The following is a 12,500-nucleotide window of genomic DNA, read 5'->3' as shown; positions in this document are numbered from 1 at the left end:
CTTTTTCATATGAACATGACAAAAATAAAGAAAATTCACAGAAAAAAAAAAAAATTCACGCAGCCTAGGGTAAACTTACAGGAAGTGATAAGCCTGCAATAACATTAAAAAAAATACATTGACGAATTCAAACATATTTCATTTCAGTGATATAGTTGAAAAATAGTAAATATATAAATATATAAATGTTATTTGATTCAGAAATTGGCGATTCATACGTTGGAATTCAATAAACGATTGTAGCAGCAACAGGGCAACAATAAATCAAACCTTTGACTAAATGGAAGCTCCACAAATAATGAGCAGGATTGTTAGGCCTTACAAATAGCCTGGGAGGTCTTTAAAGAACACAGATAATAACAATAGTCAAATAAATTTGTTTATTATTTATATATATATATATTTTTTTTATAAATTACCCTTCTTTATCTTTATCAAACAACAAACTGCACCCGTTTGTTTATTTTTGTGTTTCCATTAATTTGTATACAATTATTCATAATCTTATTCATTTGAAAGGTTTTTGGAAAACGTTGATAAAAATAACACCTCCATTGCGTGGAGCCATTGTTGCTTATCTTTTGACTGCAACCTTTAAAAAATAAAAGAATAGTATGTTTTTTTAAGACCATTTCAATATATATGATCCATAAGATCATGAAAGAGAACATGCTTTCCAGGAAATGAATTTATATATATATATATATATATATATATATATATATATATATATATATATATATATAAAATACACAAAAATAATTTCTTTCTTGTAACATGACAATCTCGTTGATGGATCAGGCTTTGTTTACAAGTCACGGGATTGGTCAAAGGAGCCTAAAGAATCATGTAAAGCGCTCGCTGATTGGCGGAATCAATCTACCAGAGTTAGTCTCAAACTACGGTGGTAAAGTCGATTTACCCTTACCAGGCGACTTGCTATCGCTTTGTAAATCCCACTTTACCATGGGTGGTAAATCCCATTTTACCATGGTTGGTAAACGTGTTGATAACTGATTGCTGGTAAATACCAAGAACTGTGGTAATTCCCCTAGAATCAAACTCACATTGCACATATTGAAAATATGGGAAAGAGTAATTGAGAAGAGAGTGCAGGTATCAGATCAGCAGTTTGGGTTTATGCCAGGACGTAGCACCACCGATGCCAATTTTTGTTTTGATACAGCTTTCAGAGAAATATAGAGAAGGGCAGAAGGACCTGCACAGTGTCTTTATCGATCTGGAAAAGGCTTATGATAGGATGCCGAGGCAGGAGGCCTGGGACTGTCTGAAGTTAAAGAAAGTGGAGGAAAAACATATCCAGCTCATCAAGGATACGTATGAGAGGAATAAGACGAAATTAGGATGCGGAGCAGGTAAGCTGAGGATTTTTAAGTCACAGTTGCTTTATATTAGGGTTCAGCATTTTTATTTCCCTTCATCATGGATTGTATGACAAGGGAGATACAGAGAGAGGCATCATGGGATATGTTGTTTGTGGATGGTGTGGTTGTTAATGCAGAGACGAGAGAGGAGGCAGAAGAAAGGTTGGAGTGGTGGCGGGAAGCGAAGGAGGATAGAGGCATGAGAATTAGCAGAGAGAAGAGGAGTACTTGAGGATAGATGCAAACGTGGAAGAACAGAGGGAAGGAGCAGCGATGCTTATGCAAGGAGAAATGGTTAGAAGAGTAGAAGAGTTTATGTATTTGGAGCCAATGGTGCAGGCAGATGGAGGGTCTGAGAAGGAGGTAGCTAAAAGAGTACAAGCAGGATGGGGGGCGTTGAAGAAGATCACAGGACTGTTTGTGACATATTAATACCAAAGATGTAAAAGGGAGAATGTGCAAGACCATGGTAGGACCTACTATGATGTATAGGAAGGAAGCAGTGGCGGTTACTAGGAAACAGGAGAAGATGCTGAGATGGTCTCTTGGATTGACGTTGAAGGAATGGATTAGGAATGAAAGGGTGAGAGAAAGAGTGACAGTGGAAGAGTTGAGAGAGGCCAGGTTGAAGTGGTTGGTGCACATTGAGCGGAGAGAGGAGAGCTACGTAGGGAACAGAGTGAGGGAGGAAGTGGTTGGGCAGAGAAGAAGGGGAAGACCGAAGAGGAGATGGAAGGACTGTGTGAAGGTTCTGAACGCAAAGGGGTTGGAGAAAGATGCCCTATGACAGAGCACTATGGAGAAAAAAAATCCGCACCGGCAACCCCACGTGAATAGTATTTATGCCAGAAGAAGAATCGACTAAGAATGCCTAGATCCATAACTGCAACTGATTCGTGGAATGCAAAATTGCTAGAAATCATAAACGAGTCACCTTTTTAGAAGTGCAGAACATTCCAAGGAAAATGGCTTAACTGAACTTGACTAAATATTCACAAAATATAAAGTTGAAATAAAGGATATAGAGTGGAAAAATCACTTAAGTGAATGAAACCAAAAAGAAGTAAAATACTCAAAACTGTCCCTCTAAGACATGAACCTTGAAGCAAGACTGACATAGATACTATCGATACTGAGAAATCTATAAATAAGTAGAGAAAGTTCAAAACCAAGAAGAGGCCTAAATTGGTTCAAGAAGAAATATAAGAAAGGGAGAGACAATGAGCAGCTCCCATCTGAAGCAGCTTATGAGAGATTTAAATTAGGAAGACATGAATAGGCCTATACCATACAAGAGATATGTTTGATATATTTGGAAAAGACCTTAATTTGCAAATGTGCAAGCCAACCTATGCTCTTTTTTGCTCACAAAAGTAATGAAATTATGAGATGATGTTATATTGTCGCCATAAAAGACATTGTCTTCATTGAAATGAGATAATGTATGTATGAATCATAATTAGTTAATGCGCAAGCTAAACTAAGGCTTTATATATCTACATAAATTGTAGGTCAAATTCTCAACGTCAAATCCTTTTTTTTTGTTTTTTTTATCAAATATGACGAAATGTGTTAAATTTTACATAGGAATATTCACTTTGAAATTGAGAAAGATCTTACAAATATCATACATCATATCGGGAACATCATCCTAAAAGGAACGAAATAAAGACCAGAAGAAAGGACCACTCAAGAAAAAAGCAGAGGGACCAGATTTATAACTGGAGTCATAATGATTATGCTGAGCAAGTCTTAAAACCATTATTTTTCATTTAGCAAAATTAAATAAAGCAAAGAAAGCAAATGAAAGTATGGCCACTGACTAACATCATACAATCACAGGACGCAGACAAGCAAAATCTCTAACCAGTGAGCTGGTAGAAAATATGATAATGAAACAATAGGTTGAACGACTTGGAAAAAAAACAATGTGGTATCAAACAAACAGTCTGATTTCAGGAAGGTCAGGTGGGGCTAAATTTCTCAGTAAACTAGATTGAAAATGAAACACCTAGGTGTAACTCAAAGATCCGATTATGTTATAAGTCAAAAATAAGCTCAGGCGGCTATCTAGGTATGACTACAGGCGACGAAAAGATGGAAGGAAGGGAAACAAACGTAGTTTCAAGCCAAAGGCTTCAATGGGGAAATCGATAAATCATTGATGTGATGTACTTGGAAAATGGATTTCAGCACAGATAAATGCCATATGACCAGATTCAGAGAATCAAGTTTGGAGATTCAGTATTAAATATATCGTATAATGAAAACAAATCTTGGAATATTCATAAACGAAAACTTAAGCCAGATCATATAAACGAAAAAAAAGATGAAATAGTAGTACTGGTTGCAAACATGGAGAGGGTGTTCACGTGTGGACGATTACATGTTAAAATATATAAAGATTTTGGAAATAAATGTCAAAGAGCAACTTCAAGATGGTCTCCAGAGATGATAATGTATTAAAAAACAACAACAACAACTTGAAGAATGGAACAAACTAATAACGTTGTTTGTGACAGCAACGTGTATCAGACGGACATCCCTGAGCTTCTATCCCTTATTCAAACACTTGTTAAGATCAACCCACTCTCTCTCACTCATACTCTCTCTCTCGCTCTCGCTCTCACTTACTCTCGCACACACACACGCACGCACACATATATACATAAAATAAATAAATAAATATGTATATATATACATATGTATGAATATATAAGTATATGCATGCTTATCTAATTTATTATTATTATTATTTTATATATATATATATATATATATATATATATATATATATATATATATATGTGTGTGTGTGTGTGTGTGTGTGTGTGTGTGTGTGTGTGTGTGTGTGTGTGTGTGTGTGTGTGTGTGTGTTTATGTGTGTGTGTGTGTGTGTGTGTGTGTGTGTGTGTGTGTGTGTGTGTGTGTGTGTGTGTGTGTGTGTGTATGTGTGTGTGTATGTGTGAATAAATAAATAATATATATATAAATATAAATATATATATATATATATATATATATATATATATATATATATATATATATGTGTGTGTGTGTGTGTGTATATGTATGTGTGTGTGTGTGTGTGTGTGAATAAATTAAAAAATAAATATATATATATATATATATATATATATATATATATATATATATATATATATATATATATATATATGTGTGTGTGTGTGTGTGTGTGTGTGTGTGTGTGTGTGTGTGTGTATGTGTGAATAAATAAATAATATATATATAAATATATATATATATATATATGTGTGTGTGTATGTGTGTGTGAGTGTGTATGTGTGTGTGTTTGCGTATGACTTTCAAATTCTATATATTCTATTAAATCATATCATACTAACCTTGCTTAAAAAGAGCAGGAACTCTAAGTGCTCGTGAATTCCCAAGAGCGGCACAGAAAGACACTAGATCAGGTTCTGCTGTAGTGTCTGACTCTGTCGTAACCTCGCTACTTGTAGCAACACCTGGTAGAAAATCATGTTTATGATATTGTATGTACATGTGTATATATGTATCTATAAATGTATATATATACACACATAGATATGTATGTATGTATGCACAGTATGTATATATGTATGTACATATATGCAAAGCACAAACATATTTAAAGACAGTCTACCTTTCCAGCTAGATTGTAAAAAACAACAACAATGACTACAAACAAGGCTGAATTAGACTATTAGTTCTCCTAGAAAATGTAACAGCTGCCTAATATAGCACTTACAAGAAACACTGCCCATTCATGATAAAGTAAAACATTTGCCAGTTATCATCACATTTAGCTTTAACGTTTACCCTTAAACGCTAGTATACAGTATGTTACATTAAAGCTCCCATTCATGAGTTCTCCATCAACAAGCAGCACCGACAAGTGGGGGTTGCCTTTGGCACGCATGGCTTTAGTAATTCCACACAGATGTAAAATTCCCACCCATATCTTGAATGGCTCCACGACTTTCTCAATTTATTTTACAACAGACATTTTCGTTTTCGCTCTCTTTCTCTGGTAATTAAATTCATTGGTGCTGTTTGTCCTTATTACCCTTTAAGTTCTTAAGTCTCATTTCTTCAGTCAATAAAAGTATCTGTTGCATTCTCGGTAACTCTACAGCTCTGGAAATGGCTTATGTTAAAAAGCGTTAAAAAACAAACTTTCTGAACAGCTTCAGTGTCTCTGACCTGACATCCAAAAAGTAAAATATCTAACATACAACCTTAAACCATACTGAACATAATATTTTTAAAATCTAGCTTTTGGCATGTATGATATTCATTAAATCAGATTACTTTCTTGTATACATTACTCATACTTCTATCTATTTCATTCTACTATTTTATCTTGTGCCATTCCTTATACGAGACCACAGAGCCCAATGCCTACTGTTATCCGAAAAAGAAATATCGAGTCCTTACATATTGCAATGCTGCTTGTGAACATTCTGTGTGACCTTTACGAGAGAGAAATTTCTCACCAAGAATCTCCCTCTTATACACTGCCTAATATCACCCAAGCAAGAAATGAGGCTCATCAGTTAGTCACACATCACAATGCTACTAGTGAAATTCAGTATGGCCTTTAGGAAAGAGGAAATCGAGACCAGTTGGTGTCATTCTTCTTTTCTCTCTCTCTAATAAGGCTGCTTGTGAATCTCCTTCGAGTAAATCTGTAAGATCCCATGTTAAGACAGATGACAGACTCAACTGCTACCTTCGCACGATCGGTATTGAATATCCATTCTTCTGTTACACCCGTTTTTTGGTTGTTGATACACTATTGTCGATACTGTATTTGAATATCGGTGACAGGATTTTTCTCCTTCTGCCTCTGATCCGGGCACATGGTTTCGATGGGTTCGGCTTTGTATATACTTGAATATTTGTCGATTCACCATTCTTTTGATCATGTCGTTTTCCATCCATATCTATATCCGTTCTCATTCCAAGCAGGAAGGAAAATATCTATTTTGGACAATTGGCAGTACTGTAGGATTTTTTTTTTCTTTTTATAGAACAAAGTTATTGCGATTGTTGAATATGTGAAAATATGTAAATGGATTGCATCTCTTGACATCGGCTTCACCAGACACCCACACTTTTAAGAGTATCTTGTCATTTATTGTCAAGTCATTACTATTATTATAAATATTATAAATACTGACATACACCATACTTATAATTATGACGATTATCAATAACAATAACAATGTCATATCAACAATAATGATAAGTGTATAACTTAAAATAATGATCAGTGTTAATGATAGTTAAAATGATAAAGGGAATATTAATGATGAATACTGCTATTGCTACCACTGAAACTACCACTACTATAATAATAATAATAAAATCTACTACTATTACTACTGATCTACTACTACTAGTAGGGCTCATACTTCCTTTTAAAAACGAAAGAATGCTTCCAATCCTCCTCTTATGGACATGCCTACGTCTCCATTATTTAACCAAGATAATTTATATTACTTTTCACCTCCATACTTTCATTCATTAAGCCGCGTTCCTGTGCGACTCTCTGCATGGTCTCAAGAAGAGTGGGGATTATAGGTAACAGCTCATCCAAGCATGTGAATAGCTCTTTGGTCACTGCTTTTTCTCTGACATCACTTCAGCTAGCCTAGTGCTATTACTACTAATACTAACAATAGTAGTAGTAGTTGTAGTGTCAGTAGTAGTCGTAGTAGTAGCAGCAGCAGCAGCAGCAGTAGTAGTAGTAGTAGCAGTAATAGTAATAGTAGTAGTAGTAGCAGTAAGAATAGTAGTAGTAGAAGTAGTAGTAGTAGCAGCAGCAGCAGCAGCAGTAGTAGTAGTAGTAGTAGCAGTAAGAATAGTAGTAGTATTAGAAGTAGTAGTAGCAGCAGTAGCAGTAGCAATAGCATATACCGTGGTAGTAACAGCAGTAGCATAGCCTAACATGAGACCCCCTTCTTCCTACTTTTGTAAAAACTAATGGTGTGAAAGTTCCGCGATCAATATGTTGAATCATTTCTGAACACGCTCTTTCATCTCCATTTCGCTTATAAATTATTACTAGGCATGACGCTAAAGGTTCGGAAATTTAGTTGTCGAAGAAATCCATATCCATTTGGACATATGTCCATATGTCCAGAATTCATGGTAATGTTTTTAATCAGTTACTACTACTACTACTACATCTAATGATACTAGTACAACTACACCTGATACAATAAAAACATCAATTGCTTCTTTTAGAGCAACTACTACTACTACAAATGATAACAAGGACAACAATAATGATAACAATAATGATGATAATAATAAGTATTATTATTATAATAGTGAATAACATTTGTGAAAATAATAGTGATAAATAAAATACTAGGTTATGATTTTAATAGTGTTTTTCAGCTCCCCCCTTCTTTACCTATCTTACATTCTGTTATGACATGGATATGTAACGATGCATAATTACCCACAAACGGTAATTATTTTCTCACCTAAGGTCATAATCTATAACAGTAATGGTCTGAGGTGGGGGGTTAGGCCGGCTGTCCTCTTAGTATGCATGTAGGAGAAGTTTATGAACCATGGTTAGCTGATAATTAACTGTTTGGTGTCATCAGCTATGGTCATTTACTATTAGCTTTGCAGAAACATAAAACGACATTTTCATTTGTGGAATAGCTGTATGTTGTCCCTTTCGAGGGAATGTAGAGCTTGCAACTTACAACTATACACTGCCATTAAGTATCAAAGAGAACCTAAGTTTCACAAATCAACAAATTAATTAGACATTACCATTACCTAAGAACATTACAGGTGTGGTTTATGACCTCATGTGGTGAGAAGAGAATTGCCGATTATGTTCCGTTACGCACGTATGTGATAAGCGGATGTAAGGCGAGGGTAAAGGAGGGGGTTGGCGGTAGTGGTGTTCCCACTACTATGATGACACTAGCAATATTGATGATAATGATGAACAACAATAACAACAGCAATACTGCTACTACTACTACTACTAATAGTAATAATAATAATAATAATAATAATAATAATAATGTTAGCCATTACATTAATAAAAATACTAATATCAACCATTACAATCATAATAATAATAATGACAATATTGTTGACTGTGAACGTCTTCGGTAAGGGAAAATAACTTGTAGGCTAATTGGGTAGTTGGAACCGCTGCCAAGCGTAAATGTTAACTGGAGAAACTGTCGTACAACCTCATTTCTTAGGCCATGTAAGCTAATTAGAGTATTTTTATGAATTTTATTTGGATTTTTAAAATAACTTTGAGAATGAAAAATCTTCAGTGGGCTAATAAGCACTAAATGCAGCAATTTATGACATTTCTAAATGTACAGACCATGGCCATCATGGTCTACCTAGAAGTTGGGCTCAGTCCTGGCCGACCGCTTACCTCAAGCCGAAACACCGGATTAGAGATTTCAATTTATGAATTTACAATTCCCTATCTATCAGAATATTAAGGCCACTGAATCTGTCCAGATTTACGAATCCTTTTTCCTTTTTTTTTTTACATAGTATTCAAACAGCTCAGCAAAGTAATTCACAACTATTTAAAGAAAAAAAGTGTCTGCTTCAATTACATGCCAGTTCCGACATTGGAACTCTATATAAATCAAATTCATAGGGAGATTAAAGCTATGTAGACAGCTTCGTAGACACAAATAAGAGAGAGAGATAGAGAGAGATAGAGATAGATAGATAGATAAATGGATAGATAGAGAGAGAGAGAGAGTTATATATATATATATATATATATATATATATTATTTCTATATTATTTATATGCACACATCTCTCTCTTTCTGTAAATGCAGGCACATACACGCATACACGCAGACACACACACACACATACACACACGCACACACACACACATATATATGTATGTATATGTATATGTATATATATATATATATATACGTATATATAAATTGAATATATATAAACATATACACACATAAACACACACACACAATATATATATACATATATATATATGTACATAATATATACATACATATATATATATATTTATGTATATATATGTATGTATATGAATATACATATATAAATACATATGTATATCTTTATGTATATATATACATATATATGCATACATTTATACATATATACTCATAACATATGTCTATATGCATATATCTATATTAATAGCTATATATATGTTTATATATACACATATATATATACATATATATACATATATATATATACATATATATATGATATATATATATATATATATATATATATATATATATATATATATATATATATAGAGAGAGAGAGAGAGAGAGAGAGAGAGAGAGAGAGAGAGAGAGAGAGAGAGAGGACAGAAAAAGAGACAGACAGTCAGCAAGAAAAGGAGAAAGAAGAAATTTTATTCTAAATTTGATGGGTATTTTGGAATGCTTGTAGTAGGCATTGGTCTTAAAATAATCAAATATCATTGTTATTGCCGGATGTATTCCAGCCCAAGAGAGCAACCTCTTTTCCCGATAGAAGCATTTTCTAACCATGGCCGTTTCAAGTCGGTCGATGCATAATTGTAGAAACTATGGCTTTTGGCACGGACAGTGATTCAATAATTTGCATTGATCCCATATTTAGTTCTTTTTTCAGGAGTATATATATATATATACTACTCATCTAAAGTAATGATTTAATTCAAATATAAATCAATGAGGTTGAAGTGGAACGGGAGACATTCACATGAATACTTTTCCGAAGGAAAAGTATTCATGTGATAATTGATTTACGAAGTTTGTGGCATATACATCTTATTTCTGTGTTAATTTTTTCTACTATGTAATTGTAGAAATAACACATGAATTATTTTTATTCTATTCTGAATCTATAACAATCGGTATATTGAGAATTAATTAAAAATGTAATCCGTATTACAAACTGGGTGGGGCCATAACATAACGCCACATGTTAAGAGCATGTTAAGCTTTGTTGTCTTTACCGAATATGTTTTAAGTTTACAAAAACAATAAAGTTAATAACGCAATGACAAATAAATATTACAACATTATTGTAAAGGACGACGATAATAATAATAGGATAATAAAAGGAATAGTAATAATATTACTGCCACTTATAATAACGGTAATATAAAAGATAACACAATGATAATGATGATATAAAAATGACACAATGATAATGATAATAATGACTACAGATAATAGTTACAATCAATGTAAAAATAAATAATTAGAGTGATAATGATAATGTTTTTGTGTTGATCTAAATTGGTTACATCCAAGAAGGGTGCAGTTCAAAGGAAATTTACGTTCGTTACACCGCGGATTTCTTGGAGCATTTCTACATTTACATTTACTACATTTACTTTTACTTTATGAAGAAATTTGTGTTATATCTGTGCAACACACAATCTAAACATACAGCTAAAAATATATGTATTAGTAGATGGAGTTGGTAATAACAAAATGTTTTTCGGACAGGATGAAAAAAACATAAAATTATTAATTAGGATACAATGTCGTCCAATGGAGCCGCGAAGGTTGTATATATAAAGCTTAACACTGATCTACCAACGTCCTCTTCTCTGTTAATTGTCTTTGTCAAAGATAACTGTCTCCGTTGACTGATTTCGTGACATGTGCTTACCGATATGTTAGAGGGTCTGGTGGATTTGTGAACATCTAGTAATCTAAGAAGGAGCTCAACAAGATCAATAGTTATCCTTTCCGAGAGTATCAGCAGTATCATGAAACATTATTACATTGGGGGGGGGGGGAATCTAGGCCTTGCATATTTCAACATTGTAAATCACAAAGGATCACACTTACCTACACTAAATTTCCCCCTTTTTAGCATCGTTATTCTCATCCCGTATCATTTATCAATTACTCATCATATGAGATTAAATCAATAGAAGTTATGATATCCTGAAACCCAAATCAATATCGAACCAATTGTTACACGATAAGCGCGTTCTGCTCAAAGCTGATGCCAACAAGGCAGCTTTGGATCCATGAGGACATGGTGTGCATTAACCTTGGAGACGTATGATGTGCCAAACTTGGAGAATTGCGATTATGGGGCCAAGTGTTTACAAGGAGGTCAAGGTACCATCCCGATGGCTTTGTTAGACTAATGGAAGGAATAGTGTCTAATTATCCACGATCTTACAATGATGATGTTATTCGCAAAAAGAGCAACGTGTTTCTTCTGTCTTTGCGAAAGTTCCTTTTTCATGCTATTAAGCATGGTTTCTATCTATGCATTATTTTTATATATATATATTTTTTTTTGTTTGGTTTTGAATTTGAAATTGAGTATATATTAAGAGGAAAGTTCAACTGCGATTATAAATGGACATGGAGGCAGTATTTATAGTACAAAATATGTGCAGTGTAGCATAAAATGATCACCAGCCAAATCTGGGCTTCTACAATATATATATGTATATATATACATATATATACATATTTACATACAAATATATATACATACATACATATACATATATATATGTATGTATATATATACATATATACATACGTATATATTCATACATAAATACATACATACATATACATACATGCATACGTACATGCATACGTATATAAATATATATATATATATATATATATATATATATATATATATATATATATATACACACACACACATACATATACACACATGATAATGGCGAGTTAAGACCATGTTCAGTGATTTGACAAGAGATGCGTGAAAGGAAATCCTACAAATTGTAGAATTTATGTATCCCCAATACAGCGTGGTGAATTTATAAAGATCACCCAACCGAAGTTCTTTCAGTAATGGTATGGATTTCAAGAAATGGTAATGTTATGATAACTAGGTCAGTAATAATAATGATTTTTAAATTTAAGATGATATTACTACTACTGCTACTACGACTTCTACCAATACTACTACTACTCTTACTAATATTAATAATGATGATGATCATTATCATTATCATCACCATATCGTCATCATCATCATCAAAATCATCACATCATCACCCATCATCACTATCATCATGATTATCATCAATAT

General features: G+C 33.3%; 1 protein-coding gene across 1 annotated transcript in view; it reads right to left on the bottom strand.

The window, feature by feature from the left end:
• Window positions 1-12,500, bottom strand: part of LOC122262539 (cell adhesion molecule Dscam1-like) — a gene marked incomplete at its 5' end in the record, with an annotated part of 208,141 nt that overhangs the window by 24,983 nt on the left and 170,658 nt on the right. Inside the window, 1 exon segment of the mRNA XM_086551138.1 lies at window positions 4,751-4,873. Within this exon segment, the coding sequence (XP_086407264.1) occupies window positions 4,751-4,873 (123 nt within the window).

This window comes from Penaeus japonicus, unplaced genomic scaffold (assembly GCF_977035675.1).
Source record: "Penaeus japonicus unplaced genomic scaffold, GWHDUDI00000001_assembly GWHDUDI00000024, whole genome shotgun sequence".
Lineage (NCBI taxonomy): Eukaryota > Metazoa > Arthropoda > Malacostraca > Decapoda > Penaeidae > Penaeus > Penaeus japonicus.
Note: the sequence above shows the minus strand (reverse complement) of the source record. Positions and strands in the feature narration are given on the sequence as shown.